This window comes from Chironomus tepperi, unplaced genomic scaffold, assembly GCF_022539635.2.
Source record: "Chironomus tepperi strain 1889 unplaced genomic scaffold, CSIRO-AGI_Ctep_v1 contig_163, whole genome shotgun sequence".
In the NCBI taxonomy this organism is placed as follows: domain Eukaryota; kingdom Metazoa; phylum Arthropoda; class Insecta; order Diptera; family Chironomidae; genus Chironomus; species Chironomus tepperi.
In genome coordinates this window covers 1964983-1983138 of record NW_027226285.1, presented here as the reverse complement: position 1 = coordinate 1983138, position 18156 = coordinate 1964983, and the positions used below count along the sequence as shown (strand labels likewise).

Here is an 18156-nt window from a genome sequence, read left to right as displayed (position 1 = left end):
TACCATCGACAAAATGGCTTTAATAAAGTTATTGCTGTAAGAGAACTTGATTGATTCTGAAGGCTTTATGAATATTAAGAGTTATAAACTTTATGGCGGGTCGAACGTTATAAATTGGATATCCCGGTATATTGCCTAGCCATTCGACCTTAATATTTCACTCGCAGATCCAGCTAAAAAGCTTGTGTATACTAATCTATTGTACCACACTCATTGGATCTAAAGTTCATAATAGGACCTACTATCACTTGAAAGCTCTGTATATTGAGAGGACACGAGTATGTCATAATGATACGAACCGATCTTCGTAACTAGAATAGTGAAATAAAAAAAATACATTTTTTGGGATCGAACCCGGGACCTTCTACATTGTAAGGCAAACGCATCTACCAAATAGGTTACTGATTCCATTTTAATTTGCCATATTAACAAAACTGAACGCATGATTGATATTGGAAAGATACAAACTTCTGTTAGGAATCGAACCATATAAAGAACCACAGAAGCTTTACTGTCGCACTCTCAGATTTACTAGTAATTCGACTAAAGACACATCATAACCATATAGACGTCATTTTCCAATACTTATCCCCCTCAACTTAATCCACTTTTAATGACTTCTTTAACTTGTTGAGACGATTACAATTTAGTAAATTTAGAAGAATGAAGAAAACAATTGAAAAAGTTGTTACAGCATACAACACAAAGGAATTCTCTTCCATCCAATCTCTTGTTATTGAAAAATTTAAAATTGAAAAGAAAACTTTTTTGTTTTCTGCAAAATGGACAAAAAATAAAATTGCACTTAATCCTATACCAAAAACTGTATTGCATAATAAATAAATGCACTGCTGTAGAAATACCTTCAATGCAACTTGTTTATTTTCATAGTTCTCAGAGCTTTTTATTGTAGTCTGAATAAATACATACATTGAGACATATAAGGGAGGAGAGTGAGGAGACGTAGAAGAAAATTTGAAATTCTAATGTCTTAAGCACAAAATGCATCTTAATTTTTCAAAGATACGCTCCGGGATACTTTACGAAGATGCTTTTTCTATGCTTTATTTTCTGCTTTTATTATTTCTCAAAATGCTAAATTGATTTTCTGAAAAAATATCAAGTGCATAGGTGCATACTTGTTTATGCATAAGTAGAAAAATCTACACTTTGAAGTCTATTTTCACAATAATGATAATTGCTTGTTCGCTGAAGGATATGAATGCAGCATAACATCTAGAGCAGCTTTATATTGTAGATATGCTAAGCTTACTGGATGGAATAACTTGAAAATTGCCTCAAAAAAGTTTATTGAAAATAAAAATTGAGAATATATGTCCTCAATCCATTCCGAAAGGCATTTAAAACCTCAAATCTATAGTCATGTATATGTTATCACCAGCTAGAATAAATAAAAGCATAAAAAAACTTGCACATTGCGAAGGCAACTGACAATTCCAACAAAATATTTTTCACAGACATTTGACAACTTGAAAACTCATATTTATTCTCATTCATAGTTGGGTATATTGGAAAATGTGTTGCTTCGCACAGCTTGACTCGATTGATGTCTCATAAAATTAAAATGTGATCTTTTTCTGAGAAAATATTCATGGATTATTGCATATGAATAATAATCTCCATAGATGTTATCATAATAATGACCAAAGATATTGATAAAGTTAATTTCATTCCATATGCCACAATCATATCCATGTGAAATTCAATGTACTTTTAATCCAAATGTCCACTCGTATTTCTTTCAATATACAGTGTTTATTATAGAAGAAAAACTATAAAAACAAGTAGAATATATACGAGTGGGTGAATGAGATGCAAGCTAAGTGTACACAAAAGCTGAGGAGAGGAAAATTGTTGGAAGTATTCTTGTTATTTAGATGCTAAAGCGCATTTTTGTCTCATCGATTAACGATTTTTGGCAATTTAAATTTTCTAACGGCTTTAAAAAATTTGAAAACTTTATTGAACAAACGGTCATTCGAAATTCAAATTTCAGAGTAACTTTGTTCATTTGCAGCCAACTTCAGGTATATTTACAAATGAAATTTTTGAAGGATTTTAAACTTTAAGACTGTGTGATGTGCCAATAACTCAATAAAACTGAACAAAGACTTATTTAGGCTTTCTACAATGTGTAGCGTAACGGATCTGGACAAACTGTTTTATTAAGTTGCATTTTCCTTCAAATTTGCGCAAAAAAAAATTGCACAGAAGTGAAAAAGAGGAAATTGTTCATGCTGCTTGTGATACAGTCGAACCTCTACAAGATTTATGATAGTTTAAAGCATAAAAAAGTGGATTTAAGAATTTAAAAAATGAAACCATATAAATTTTCAGTATTTCTTGTAAACCTCTGCACCAAACCACTAGTATTCTTGTAAAGTTTTCGAAGTAATCAGGCACCAGCATAACAAAACTTTTCAAAAAAAATAAAATCATTTGTTTCAAAAAGTTTTACAAAATAATACTAACTGGATGCAGTGTGTGTATCAGGATCTTTATTCTCACGAAATGTTTGATAAACTAACCTATCAATTTACATGGAATAAGGTTCTGAATATAAAGGAGCTTGAAAAATAGAAATTTTCATCTTTTCCACTCACTCTCTTAATATTGATTCATGCAATTTATTATGTTTGAGTATTAAACTTTATTGAATGTTATGTTCAGAACTTAAACTACAAGTTTCTATTGTCATGAATTGTGAAATGGAGAAAAGAGAAAGAAAAAAAAGCTTTTATCATTCTTCATTGCACAATTGTTTTGTTCATTCCCATACCCTACACCCCCATCGTCCCTCCCACCTTATAGTTTTCTTTCTCATGTCTACATATTTCTATGTTGGGAAATATGTTTCGTGAAGTTATTATTAGAAGATTATTTGCCACAAGAAGATGATGTGCAAAAGGATTCGCTCTTGCTTGCTTTCAATTTATCACACAGAGAAGAGAGAAATTTTCTTCTAGACGACGTGAGATGAATTGAAATTACATGCAAATGCTGTCTTCTCTCCTTTTTTTCGTGCACACAAAAAAAATTGTACTTTCTCTCGTTGAATAGAATAAAAAATTGTTTTTTTATACATAAGTTGAACGGAAGGAGCATAGATATAAGTGAGGGGTTTTATTAAATTACCCGAACGATGAAAAAATTCTTTGACATTTTTTAAGGCTGGCTCATTTTTCGTCAAATATGAGGCAATTAGCTTTATTTTGTCGAGTCATGTATACTGAGAGGATTATAACCGTAGATGATGCAAAGCATCCCTAATTTGGTAAACGAAAATATTATGATGAGCTCATGATGATCCTTGTTATATCGACAGCATTCTATGTAATGATTGAGAGAGATCGGTCTCTAGTGGGAATCGAACACGTATCTTGTATATATACGTGAGAATAAGTGACACAGAATTCAGTCTGTTGTCTAAACACACAGCCATAATGGCCTTACTACTGTCTCGATACCCAAATTTTAGTATTAACCAAAAAAAAAGTATGCCAATGGCTAGTCTTGATTCAAAATGTACCACCAAACTCAATACTTCTGAATACGTCCCCCAAACCCTCTATTCCTGAATATGTGTCCCAAACCGGACCCGCCCATTAACGGCCGATTGGGCACAATCATGAACACATTAGTGAGTAGATTCAGATAAGAATGCTACGATTCATGGCTAGTAACCAAAAGAACTAAATGGATGACACAAATTTTATATGAGCTCACATCAGCCTGCTCAGCGAAAATTTGAACATGCCTTTAGTGTGTTTGGCAATTTGATCCATATCGTATGCCTTTCGTACTTGTTTCAGCATGTATCTTCTATTTAAGATTTTTATTTATTTATCTCGAGTGATACGGAATGTTAAAGCTGTCGTCTTTTAGGAATTCGAAATCAATGCTGGCGAGTACACAAAGAAGTCAAAGATTAAAAGAACACAGAATAAAAATAAAAATATTGAAATTCTTGACATGCCAAAAAGTTTTCATTTGAAATTTAATCATCAAATTCCTCAACATTATTATTATTTCTATTCATAAATCAAATTTTAAGGGTAATAAATGAATGCTTGACATAAATTTTTGTGGGTTTGTGAATTCTTAACAATTCTTTAGTTGCTTTTATGGAAATAAATTCAATAGGTAATTAGGAAAAGGCCTTGACAAGAAAAAAGTCTTCTTCATCCTTTATTCTATTGAATCATTAGAATATTTTTCATCAATAAATTCAATTAGAAAAATTCGTCTACCTTTTTGGTCCATTTTTGAAAGAAAGGAAGCTTAATGAAACATTTTGTCCTATCGGCCGGTCGACTGACTAAATTAGATAATTTATGATCACATATTTAATTTGAAACATTTCTAAGTTGATACGAATGATTTTAAATATTTGTATTTACCTGAAGTTGGCCGTTGGAAAAATTTTGAATTTTCAAAAACCGTTAATTATTCAATTTATGATGCGCTCGAGTTTCTCGATAGTAACTAGAACTTATTTTAATTTTACCTTTTCAGACTTTTACTCTACCTCCGCATTAAGCTTCCCAAAAAAGAATATTTCATCAAAAATTCATGACACCTTTCATTAGTCTATGAGATATTTTAAAATATTTCCTTGATATACACAAAAAAAGGAAAGTTTTAGAGAATATTGAATGAAAAGTTTGTACATTCAGATTTTTCCTACAGCTAAAAGATGCTTAAATTACCTTTTGCCTGTCGCTCTCGAACACAGATTTCTATGTTTGTGCTCAAATTTCTAATACATTCAAGCTTGTTATGAATAGAAGGAAAAAAATGTATATTTTTAGACTGATTCGGTGAAGGACAGCTTAACAAATTTCATGAAAAGACATGTCAATCTACAGTCTAGGCAATTGAAAATCAAGTATGTTGGCGTTTAATTGCTTCCAAATAACAAGTTCAAATGAAAAACGCCCACAACTTTGTTTTCATTTCATCATCTATTTTAATTAAATTTTGTCAGTTCCTAAAAACACACAAATTTTATCTCTCGACACCAAAAAAAAAAGAGATTCTCGTTCCTTTCGTTAATAAGCCATAAAGTGTAAAAAGATTTGGTTTTTTTTAATGCTGATTCATCATCCTTCCCATCGAGCATCGACACTTGTCTTCTTCGTTTTTAATTTAATTTTCTATCAAACTTGGGCAATCATCTTCAAGAAAATTCCTTGGATACACAAAACCGCCTTGCTGAAATGATCGATGAGTTATGAATTTAAGAATTTTATCAATTCGTTCATCACTAAGTCGTGCTCCGATGCCAGGTAATTTTGGTATTTTACATGTAAATGGTTGACGCTCTTCAATAAATGTTGCTGATTTACGTTGTCCACTTGTCATACGGCTCTCATGTATACGCTCTTGATATGACATCGTTTGCGTGTCCTTTTCACGTGTCACATTAATATTCTCTTTCATTTTAACTGTCTCGGCGTTGCTGAGTGACGATATGGAAGCATTTGATGATGCAGCATCAGATATATTATCGACATCACTTTGTGTTTTATCAACAAGACCAAGTATCATACGCTCTGATACTTTTGCATCGAGTAGCTTATTATCGACCTCAATTCCACTTTCACCAAATATTGAAACAACATTTTTACCATCAGCAGTAACATTTTCATTATTTTTCACTGCTTCCGTTTCCTTCCGCTTATGCTTTTTTCCAGCACTTAATGATGTTGATGATAAAATTAAATTTTCTGTTTCCGCATCCCCATCGACATCCTTTTGACGTTGCTTCATGTAAAGCTCACGTGATGATTCTTGTATAAAGTAATTATATAGTTCATTAAGATCATTAAAAACTAGTCCATTCTCCATAGCACGATCAATAAACTTCTTAAGGCGTTCATAGTCAACAGTTTCAAGTTGCTTCTTTTCATGTTGTGCATCAAGCACTGATGCTATAGAAGATGTTTCCCGGATAATACAATCACCACATTCTATTGCTTCACTTAAATTACAAATTGTATCAACAAGTACTTTATGCTCATTCGATGGGGAACTTGTTAGTGTACTAGTCTCTTGTGTTACAGATACACCCGATGTTGACGATTGTACATCGTCAAAAAATGATGTTGCTGATGGTGGTAGTTGCTTCTCTGTAACTTGCATCTCAGACATGTTTAAACTTTCATCGGTACTTTCAACATTATCATCATCATCTAATGTCATGTCCGATGTGATAGAAATTTGCTCAATAAAATTGTACGACTTATTGTAACAATTATGAGATGTAAAATTATGAAGCCAATTCCATGGTGGACCAATATCACTCATTAGTCTCCAACACTCACGTTCCAATGAATTTTTTGCATCATCCTCTAATGATTGTGCTGCATTTTGTCGCATTTCATTGACTTTTGCATCACGTTTTGAAATTTTTTCATAATCATCGGCAATTTCACCATCCTCATCGTCACATTTTAGTTGCTTAACAACCATAATAACATCATTAAAGCTGTTTGTGCCTTTAATGACATTCATTGGATCTTTGTATTCACCCGTTAAACGAAAATCACTACCGCAACGTAATGTTGATGGAATTGAGCATAAATTGCAAACTTTATCGGAATTTAAGTTATCTTTTTCGTATATTGCTGGTGTAGATGGTTGCGATGATGCTCCTGCTATATCCTTCTCTTGTCGTGATTTTACCTGTAGAAAGATTGTTTTGGAATTTTTATTATAACATGTTAGATAATAAAAAGGAGGAGAAGCTGCAATGGAATTGCATTATAATGTAATATCAATATGCCATTTAAGAGTGTTCACTATAAGCATTATAGGAATTGAATGGCATTTTTAAGTGCACTTCTAAAGCAGATGTTTAAAATGCGATAGGCAAAAAGAGTCTGAGAGTAGCACAAGTTATGAAAAAACATTTGAGGATGGACATTACAAGCATGCATATGATTACATAAAGAGGACTGGTTGACTCTGGATGTTAGAATGACAGAAGGACCTCGGGATAGTATGGTATGTTACGGTATAGGAACACTACTGTTATGGTAAAATGGTACATCTGGTATGCCAAGGAGGTATACCTACACTGTACGATATTGACACACCAATGGTTCGGTGCAGCATCAATACCATACCGTACCGTGCCGTTATTCTACTAAAAAGGCATGTAACTCTCATTAAGGATTCGTTCACTTAGTATGTAATGCTCTGAGAGGGGGATGGTGCTTTAAAAAGTAGATTTTTTGCATCACTTTATAATTGAACGATCCCTAATGAGAAAGCAGAATCTCAAAACTATCTGAACCTTTAACCTTAATTATGAGGAAGTAGTTATGTCATTTAATTTTCTGGAAAAAGAATAATTAATCCCATTTAAATACTTTACTTTTTTTCAAAAAACTAACGAAACAATGTAAAGAAAAAATGTCATATACAGCATATGATGAACAAGCATAGGGAAATTTCTCCATATGATAAACAAATTTATCATGTAAAGCAGAGAATGAGAAGGAACAAAAAAAAAACTTTTCCATCACATTTTCATTTCTCATGATTTTATTTTTATGTTCGGTAAAGGAAGAAATGATTGTGCTGAACAGAAGCAAGTTGTATATGAATGAAGCATGCACCATATGTAAGTTCATGTCATTTAAGTAACTGTATGACATCCACCTATGTATCTGCTTATCTTTCAAAACTCATACTTTATATTTTTTGTTTTGATCACGACACAGAACAATATTCAGTGCTGTGTGCTGCACTGCACTGCACTTATGTGTGAACTATCAAAGTGATAAAAATTCATGTTTTACATTACCTTCTCGTCGTTCTCAATACGATACTTCCAATAATCGATAACTGCATTACGAAATGAAGTCGATGACAATTTCTGTGGTATTTGTGGCATTTTTAATTCATCTTCCAATGCATTTCCAGCACTGCTTTTTTTACAAAACAATGAAGCTGAGTGAAAAGTTCATTAAACAAAAATGAAAATTACTTACAGCACTTTACGACCATCAAAGTATGTTTGTTCCTCAGTACAATCCATTACAGCGAGATATTTAAAGCATTCACGTATACTCCATAATGGAACTGGAGATGAACCGCCTTCGGGCTCATCCGTTAATAGTTCAAAGAGCATCATTAATGTCTCTTGAAAGCTCTGCGAATGAGAAAGTCATTTTGTTACTTAATGAATTGCTTTTGTGGTTGTGTGCTGTTGACAGTTGAGATTAGTGGCTGGTTTAGAGCACATAGGGGGAGCTAGTAGGGATTTTGGTTGCCATACCCTCAACAACCCTTAATATGGTCTGGAAACAGACTATATACTCAAAAGTGCGCTTTAAAAAGCAAATTTTAAGTCCAATCAAGACATTCCATCTTGTAAAATTATTATCATTCCATCATCATCATCATCATTGTCACCAGTAGCGATGAAAATGATTTTTTTTCAATGAAAATGAAAATGAAAATTTATACGATGATGAAATAGATTAAGGGCAATTTAAATTAAAAAAAGTATATAGCATATATAGGAATGGAAATGTAAATTAAGTCATGAACGTATAGCTTACTTGATTAATTGATCCCACCATCACAGACATCAATTTGAGCCAATGTACCTGAGGCCAATAAAGCATTCGGGTCAGGGACAAAAATTTCAGCAATTCATCCTTTTTATCACATGATGAGGAGGGTGTGGAATGGCGTCATAAGATGAAAATTGTAGAAATTAAAGTTGATGCTTTAATGGGATATAAACGATAAATCGTTTAGACGTAAAAGAGCACTTACCTCCGGCAAACACAATTCATTCCAACGATGATCTAAAATTTCTCGTTGCACATAAAATCCCTTCCCAACCTGTCAATTGTCATTGAATGTGAAAATTATAGTTATAGTGTAAATATGATACATGCATGTAATATGAAACGTTCATGAATCTCAATTAATTGTTGAAGACATGAAATTTATACCAATTTTTGAGTACAGCACATAAAGTGATATGGTTTGTTGGTTTCAAAGAAATTTTAATTTAGAAAATGTTTGGAATTGTTTACGAATTGTCCCTCAATACCCTTTTGTGATCAAGTTAGTCGGAAAAATGGTAATGAAAATGTTTTCAGTCCATCCAACAAATTTTTATGTCACTCGCTTGTTTCTAGGTGAAATTTTGTACTCGTTACCATATGCACACATTTTATGGGTGTATTGTATGGGGTCCGTTCACACATTACGTCATGGTCAGATTTTTTACGCGATTCAAACAATGAAAAGGACCGAGGACCGGGGACTGTGAGCCGGAAGGGGGTTGGAGGGTCAACATTCCACGTTACATAATATGTCAACGACCCCATTTTGAACACACACTAAACATAATGTAAAGGTATGATGATAATAAAATAGAGATAGAAATGTGAAATATAACACTTCTATTGCTAATGCTGTCGTTGCTATAGTAGCGTACAACATTTCATAAAGGGACCATCACACTTATGCATATACATCTCCACAGTTATTATAAATATATAGCGTACCTGATTCAACAGAACTTTTATGTATCCTTTCGTCAGACATCCAAGCATATTCTCTTGTTCATAACGTAGCTTTACTGGTGGCATTATATCCATTGATAAGCATCGAAAATAGGCAGCTGACCATCGTAATAAATCGTATGGCTGAGTTTTCAGTGCAGCTTCAAAAGAAAGGAAAAAAAAAGTTAGAAATTTTTTACACATGAATTGACGAATGAAGCGCAACTGTTAAAGATATAGTTCAACATCCATTATGTCTAATAAACGAAAAAGGATTCTAGACTAGCTACAGCTACATGATGAAAGGGAGAATTTTTTTTGTTTTTGCAATCATAAATTTTCATTACTAAAAGCGGAGATACGGAATGGACAATGAGTGAATGGATGCATGAGCAAGGATATTTCTCACGGAAAAAACATCCACATATACGTATTTTGCTTGTCATTTCGTCATCATCATGTCCTAATTTTTTTTTGTAGCTTTCATTTTTCAACATTTGATTTTACATCCAATGAATGCTGAAATGATAGCTTTTAGAAAGGAATAGAAAATGATTTATTGAGGAATGGAGGATAGACGGCGAGTGTTTTGCTAGAATTTATCGATTGAAAATAAGAATTGGATGTATTCTTTGACATGATTAGTGTAACTGTAATCATGGTTTGTTGACTTCATGAATTTTTCTTGGTAAATCTAATGGTTCTATTTGTAAACAGCATATCTAATGTGGACATAACTCTTCAATTTCTGTTCTGATTTCATTTAATTGTAGCATGCTAGTATTCAGAACCTTACTATTACTGCTTGAATAGGATTCGAACCCAAGCATGATGATTTTAAGTGTCATGTTTCTACCACCGAACTTCCAGGTTTATTAGGGATCGTACCATAAAGCAAACTTAAACCTTATTTCTGCATCCAATGTTTATTACACAGTGCTTATTGGTGTAAAGGACCATAAATTAATTCCAACAGTTTTCTGTCAGTTCTTTCTGATTATTTTATGAGATGCTGTAACTCATCGTGAAATGTAAAGCTAATGTGGAAGTAAACTATATTTTTGCTGATTCTCTTTATGATTTTTCATTTTTCATACATCTGGTTGAATTCCCTTTAATTTCAAAATTAAACAGAAAAACCTATTCCAAGTCATGAATTGAATATAAACCATGTTGCTTGATGCACATATACTGACTAGTTTGACGTATAAATAAATAAAGTTTTGTCCAAAAAAAAATCCTTTCGATTCATTTTTTAAGCATTCATCATTCGCTCAATTTCTCTCTAGAGGATTAATTCATAATGAAAAACTTTTTTTTTATTATTTGCAATATTTTTATACAGCCTTAAATATTTGCATAATAATCAATTCTATAGGATATGCACGTGTATCGGTGTATATAGTTTTCCTTGAATGTCTGACAAATTCGAAATTCTATACGCATTTGTTCATCAACTGTCCCCGAAAGGCTTAACCTGTTCCAACTCGGGACCAATTCATGGCTACTCCCCTGAATGCCTCTTTAGAGCTAATGCGAGCTTATGTGAAGCCTTTAGCAATGTCTTTAAAATGACACTGAACGAGTATGACTCTTGACCAACCTTGAGGTCCAAAACCAAAACTTGAGTAGGGGTAGATGAAGATGTAGGTGAATATCGAGAAGTCGGCCTCCGAGCTCGAATTCGACCCTGATTGTGTACGAAAAATCAACAATAGTCAACTTCATATAAAAACTAGAGTTGAGTCCAATTTCTGGTAAACCCTTTTAAATAATACCATAAAAAATCATTACACCCATTCAAACCAGTCCAATTCTAGTATTTGCATGCATTTATAGGCAAATGCAAAAGAGAGAACCTTTTTGTTCTCAATGTATTGTTGCAATCATAATACAGAATGAAAATAATATAAAAATGGAAATAAAAGAGGGTAAAGCATATAAAAAAATTCACATACCTTTCGCATATGTTTTCAATAAATTTGAAATTTTTTCTGGAATAACTATTTGTTCAGAACAATACATTTTGGACAAAACCATTTTCAGCACTAAAAAGTTTTTTTTTATCTCCTTTCTCGTTCTCCGATTTTGGCAGACGTTCTTTTTTTTGTGTGTGTTTTTTCAATGATTTACGATTCTTTGAGGCGAAAGACGTTTTTTTCTGTTCATGCACGAACCAAGTAGCTCAACCGCAGAGTTTGACAGAGGAAAATAGTGTTTGCGGAATCGACAGAAAAGAGCTTTTAATAAATTTTTTTTCTCTCTATTCTCTTCTTTTTTTGTGTGTTTTGTGCTTCAAAACTTTACTTGCAATATGTAAACTTTGTTTTTTCAAGTGTAAAGCAAAACTTCCCTGCAGCTATGTTCTTTCCTCCTTCTTTTTTATACCTTAGATACACAGGAACACAAAAACAAACAAAATTATCACTTAAAAGGGAAGCACAAGAAAAAATAAAAAATTAAAATAAAATGTTACTATGATTTTTGTTTCACCTGTAAAAAGGGGGAAGCTTTTTACAGCTCAGAGCATTTAGAAAAGCTCAACTGGAAAATAAACTTTCTCTATGAATTTTTAAAATGTTTGCTTAAAATATTAGGTATGAGATGGATTTTAAAATAAAAAAGAGTTTTTAGAGTCTCAAAAAATGAAAATTCATGATAATGTCAAAGGCATTGGTAGGGAATTTCAGGATTTTTGTTGCTAACTTCAAACGAGTAGCTTATTTGTTGATCAATTTTAACGTTCTTTATACGTTATGCCCAATCAGGCAAACAGTATAGAAAAGCGAAAAATCCAGCACCAGCCAGATGTGATTCTAGCATATGACCAGATTCATAATAATCCGATCTCAATCAACAGTCACACCTGCCATAAAACCAATTTACCACCTTTTCTACACCGTGTGCCTTCCGGGTATGTGCGGATTTCTCCATGAATTTTACATCAAATCCTGTTTGCTTTATTCTCACTGAATCTGAACTTAACCGAAGCATAGAAAAAATTCTTTTGTACTATAATCCATAGAAGAGATAAATCCAGAAAACACCCAATACACATATGTGTGGTTCACCGCAAATACCTATGGATTTTAATTCCATTTATTGCTACTGTTGTATGTAGTCGCTATGCTGTCTGTCCATTTCATTATAAAACTGTAATAAATATTTACGACTATAATTTGAAATTTTTCTATATAGATCAGCTGAATTTCAAAGTTTTTCTAATATCACAGGCTATGGATGTGTATCTATTTTATAGGATCTACGATATATGGCGTCGATGTCACATAAAAAATTTTTATCACATTCTTTCTCATTTTCTACAAAATATGCTTTTTGGATTTATTTTTTATATCTCCTTAAAGACTTAAATGGACATTGAGAAATATGCTTTTAATCAATCCTGAAACTAAGCTTTATGATACACGATATGAGTGGGATTATGTGGGATTTGATTAGAAAATAATGAACGGATTAGAACATAATCATAGCCCGAGTGACACATGTTTTATATGGCTGTCAAATAGTGACCAAATGACATCTCAGCCATGACAGTTAATATGAACATTGCCACTTAGATGCCATATGACATCCAATTGGTTTCCATGAATAATTTGTGCTGACCGGGCAACTGGAAGTTTTTGGAATTAAAATCACGAATCACACATTAATATCAAATATAGCTGATTCCAATCGAGTGATAAATCATTGAGCTTCAAGTCACAATTTTTGAGATCGTCCTTGATTTGCTACAAATGCACAACATCACAAAGACACAGAACTAAATGCAAACATTTGCATAAAAATTTTCAAATATTGGCATTAATATTGATTCCAATGCATTAGTTGAAATGGAAACTGTCTATAGCACACAATATGTCTAACTCACACTCGATCCTTATCTATTCCCATCAAGTTTATTGAAGGGATATTCCCCAAAAACTGAACTGCCTCTTGTGTATTTGAGAGTTAAATCCTATTTCAATAGAATGAAAAACGGAAATAGGATTAAATGCGTACGATTTGTGTGACACAATCGGCTATCTTTTTTTATGTTGGAGATCCTTGAAAAACGTTTTACTTCACCCGCTTGAAGTGAACTAAACTGCTCATCGAGACTTTTATTTTTCGGTAGCTTCAAATTCAATATTGGAAATATTGTCGTCGTTGTTGTTTCATCAAAAAAAGCGACTGAATTTGTTTGTTTATTATTTTAACGTTGCTATAGTGAACAACAAACTTCACCATGGCACTGCTCATCTTTTGTTTGCTTTCCTGCCATATTTCCTCTTTAGCACATTTTTATCTGAGTGAATAGGAACAAAAAAATTACAAATTAACATTGTTTGTCCATAATTTGTGGATTCATCACCTCAAAAACATTCGAAGGAAGTTCTATCATCCAAAAAAATTATGTTGGAACTGAACTTTCGTGTTGTTTTTAGAGTGCAGCTAATGCAGTGATGGACAACCTAGTAACTGCGACACATAATCGTAAGAAATGCTAAAAGTCGTATGTGTTGCGATTTTGTTCAAGGCTCACATCAAGGTGTGCCGCGAGAAGCAAAAGTTTGAGCAGTACTGAGCTAACAAACTTGCATACAAAAACTTTCATACTTTTATCGTCGTCGCTATTTTGGCTCAAAATTCTCAGAATAAATTTAATATTCAAATTTAAGGGTTTCGTTTTCAATGAATATGCATGCGATAGTGATGCAAAATTTATTCGACTGGAATTTTATTACATCTTCATTTTTATGCATAAAACATACAAATGGTTGCTTTTTTTTGTTGAATATTATTACAGTTATTGAAGATTTTATAGATGTATTGTGACCTTGGATATATTCATGGTGAGGTGAATTCAAGATTTTTCTTTTTGATGCGCAATTGGAGCGTCTATTTCAGTTATTTGAATAAGTCATGCATATTGTTGGCGATGAGAAAGTTCTTTGGAAATTTTTCACATTTTTCTCAAATTGTATTTATTGAAAAAATATCTGATATTTACGTATTGGAATGCGATTTTATGTTTGATGCTGAATGCTTTGTGTTTATAATGATATACTTGAATGGTGACATTATATAAAGCTACGACCTAGAAGTGTCTAGATCTAATCATGATCTACAGTAGAGTTAAGCAGTTAACGACTGCTTAATCTACAAGATCAAGTCATGATTCAGCCTCTGGGCAAAGTTAATTTAAGGAACGGGCCAGGAATTTGAAGTTTAGTAGCTACAAGTAAAGACGAGAGCTACACGATATTGTCAGAACGGACCTGAATGTATCACGGCATGCCTTTCATCAGTTGAAGAGTTCCAGGAAAATCAGTAATCCCCAAAGATCACACAGTAAATGTGCCATGAGTCCCAAATAATCCTCGATATTCTTAGAAAACTGAATTTTACACTCCAAAATTGAGGATGATCCAATTCAGTGAAATCCATCCGATTACATTCGCGTTTCAAGAGTAAAAGTGAGGTGAGCATCTAGATTGCGTAAAGTAAACATCATTATTTAATATACTGCAGTCAACGTCCGTTCTATTTTCTTGCAATTCGACGCAAGTATCAGTTTTCACATAATTAATGATCTGTAGTTCTGTGGCGCCATTCAGGATAGTCATAGATAAATTATTTTCGGATTATTAAGTTAACCACACAAAACGTTTTTATTGTTGTATTAGGATATTACTGTTGTTGCGTGTCTGGGGTCAATGGAATAATTCTCGTGTGGGAATTCAGTTCATTTAAATGAAAAAAAAAGCTTGAGTGCTATTTGAATTTTGACTAATTAATGCGTGTGGAAATTTGAAAAAATAATGAAGCGTTAATGTAGTAAGAAATATGATAATTTGAGTAGTAATAATGCTTAATCCAATAAACACATTTCACGAGGAAAATTCTAATTCGATTTATCAGCACATAAAAATCACCCTTATAAAGCATATAAATTCCTGCAACCTAATACAATTTCCTTAACGTTCACATTAAATCTTATCAAAAAAACATAGCATTTTTATGAACATCGAAGCTTCTAAGAATAGAATCATGATAAGCGCGAGAGAGAGACGAAAATCTCAACAGCATCAAAATTAATCTAACATGAGAAACAAAAAAATGAAAGAGAGAGGAAATAATGGGAATTGAAATGCCACCACATCATTACATTTATTTCATTTTTATTTTCACAACTAACAAGGCACAAGTTTGTGAATAAGCGTTCTGAAGAAGAACAAGCGTTCAAGCAAGGAACAAGAAGAAGAAAATGAGAAGGAAATGTCTATACATATATTTTTATTCAACGACGCTTATCATTAATCTCATCAATTTAGCATTATTCAACAATGGGCCTGAAAGGCAAAATCGTTTCATGGTAGAGAAACTTTTTCAATCGTGCACATAAAAACTTATGGCCATGAGAATGGTGTTGATGGTGATGATACTTTAAGAATAAGAATGCATTTGGGAATTATGGGAACGTCTTAATTTAAATTGAATTAATGCTCAAGAGGAGTGGATGTGGAACAAAACCAAAATCTCTTCCATCACTAGCAAATGAGGCTTAGAAACTTTTTTGTTTACGGAATGAGAGGCATTGGGGAAAGGCAAGGGGCAATTTATTTATAAAGTCACCTAACTAACGGACGGCATGCCATTAATATAAACTGTTTTGAAATGAAAAGAGCACAAAATGGCATGAAACACTAAATGGAATTAAACGGTACACTAAATGGGGGTCGTTCACTTGTTACGTAATCAAAGTGCCTTTTTAAACCAAGACAGTTGGACAACACTGCCATAAAGAAACGATAAAGTTTAAGAATCTACTAATTACGACTGAATAACACGCATAAATTGGGAAAAATGGGCAACTTGTTATCACCTCCAACTCTGACTAACAACAATCAAAACTAAAACTTTCTTCCGGAAACTTCACAGCACAGGAAAAGACGAGCAAATGTAAATTTGCGTAAAGCGATAATTTTCACAAGTCGTCAACTTTCGTCGTTCTTTCCGTCAAGAGTCATTGTCTATTTTTTATGGACTTTCTCGCACTTGTCCTCAATTGCCTATCTCATGATTGCTCTTCTTGCTCGCCTAATTTGAACGAAAAGTTTGAATGAATTTTCTCTTATCCATTTCCATGAGATAAAGTGACGACGATAAAAATCTTCATCATTTTTATGTTCCTAAATCATTTCTCATTGTATCAATTGTATGCCGATTTCGATTGTGTCGTTGCTAATGTTTCATTCAATTTTTTTTTTTTGTTGGTAGCCTTAAGCTTTGAATCTGTACGATTTTGCTGTTTCTCATTTATTTCTCGTCTCAGATTGATTCAAACTGACGAATAAAAAAGTGCTGATAATTTACTTCACATGCCTCCTTTTCTATTCCATTCATCGTGCCTCTATTTTGGTGAATATATAAAAAATTTAGTGACAATAGAATCAGCAATAGAGAAAGAAGAAGGAAATGGAAATAGACACAAAAAAATGGAAGAAAAAGGCGTAATTAATCCAAAGATTTATTACAAGGACATGTTTTGTTATTCATGAAATATCGTCGTCGATATCAAAATGAATTGTCGCATAATAATACGGCAATGGTATAGAAGGAGAGGAGAAAAAAAGGCATTAAATATGTGACTTTTTTTTAAAACCTATATCTCTTGGTAGAGATAACATCAATCTATTGGATTTAGGTCACTTTTATAGTCCCGGGGATTTGTGAGAACAAAAAAAGGATAAAAAGGGACGAGATTTGAAAAATTTAGTGAAGTTTCCTTCTTTTTTTTTTTAAATTGAAGAAAATGGATAGCAAGAAGAAGATTTAAGGTGCTTAATAATTGAAATGTGGAGTGTTGGATATGGATTTAGAGACTTAAGGAGATTTCTGAGAATTTAGAAAATGTTCTTTTTTTAATTTATTGAAAAGTGGATGGCAGTCCCTATGGATTGGCTTGTTTTGAGTACTTACTTGAATTGGAATTAGCAGAAGACGAACCAGCAGCATCTTTGTCTGTTGCTTGTTTAAAAGTATTTTCTTTAGTTTGTGTTAAAGTTTCTCATTTTTTAGCATTCTGTTGCTGAAAAAACCATTTGTGTACGATGATTGCTTTTTCGATGCTGATTATTATCTTTTTCCTTCATTTACCTTCCTGTAGATGTTTTTTCCTTGAGTTTTTTCTCCAAAAAATTGCAACTTTTATACTAAAACATTTCCGCCAAAAATTCCCGATGTTCAAACTTTGACCTTTCTTTTTGAATTTTGAACATCCGTTACTTTTTTAAATCCTGAATGATCGTTATTTACAGATGAATTTCAGTTAGTCAGAGAAGACAAAGAGATAAATTTCAAGATTCAACTAAAATTTTATTTAAAAAGTAAGCATTGAAAAATTGCAGAAAAACATTTTTCCAGTAGTAAATTTCAGCATTAAACTTAATATTTATATTCTGTGTTATTTGCATACAGCATTATAAAGGTAAAGTTTAATCAAAAATTACTTCCACCTACGAAAACATAACTTAATTAATGTGAAAACTAAATTTATCATCGTCTTAATCTACAGTGACGCACATTCGGTGTAAAAAAT

General features: G+C 32.6%; 2 protein-coding genes across 7 annotated transcripts in view; one reads left to right on the top strand and one right to left on the bottom strand.

Moving 5' to 3' along the window:
• Positions 1 to 18156, top strand: part of LOC139088492 (uncharacterized) — a 72371-nt gene that overhangs the window by 18841 nt on the left and 35374 nt on the right. The gene's annotated exons all lie outside the window — the stretch shown is intronic.
• On the bottom strand, positions 4892 to 12605 carry LOC139088486 (uncharacterized). Of its 2 annotated transcripts, XM_070637730.1 has the most exons (8): positions 12048 to 12605; positions 11513 to 11942; positions 9558 to 9715; positions 8815 to 8883; positions 8595 to 8693; positions 8022 to 8182; positions 7835 to 7955; positions 4892 to 6708 (listed from the first exon to the last, which is right to left on the bottom strand). In XM_070637730.1, exons 2-8 carry the CDS (start codon positions 11592 to 11594, stop codon positions 5170 to 5172), a joined length of 2229 nt encoding a protein of 742 aa, XP_070493831.1. In that variant the 5' UTR covers positions 11595 to 11942; positions 12048 to 12605; the 3' UTR covers positions 4892 to 5169. The 2 variants fall into 2 exon arrangements, with proteins under 2 accessions (XP_070493831.1, XP_070493832.1); XM_070637731.1 differs by lacking the exon at positions 12048 to 12605 and having other exon boundaries at positions 8595 to 8642; positions 11513 to 11946.

Excerpts from the sequence above, each read along its gene's own strand:
- LOC139088486 (XM_070637730.1), bottom strand. The coding sequence starts at position 11,594 with ATGGTTTTGTCCAAAATGTATTGTTCTGAACAAATAGTTATTCCAGAA. Across the intron at positions 8,183-8,594 it reads TGGTGGGATCAATTAATCAA|AGCTTTCAAGAGACATTAAT; the intron begins GTAAGCTATACG and ends TCTCATTCGCAG. Across the intron at positions 6,709-7,834 it reads GTATTGAGAACGACGAGAAG|GTAAAATCACGACAAGAGAA; the intron begins GTAATGTAAAAC and ends ATCTTTCTACAG.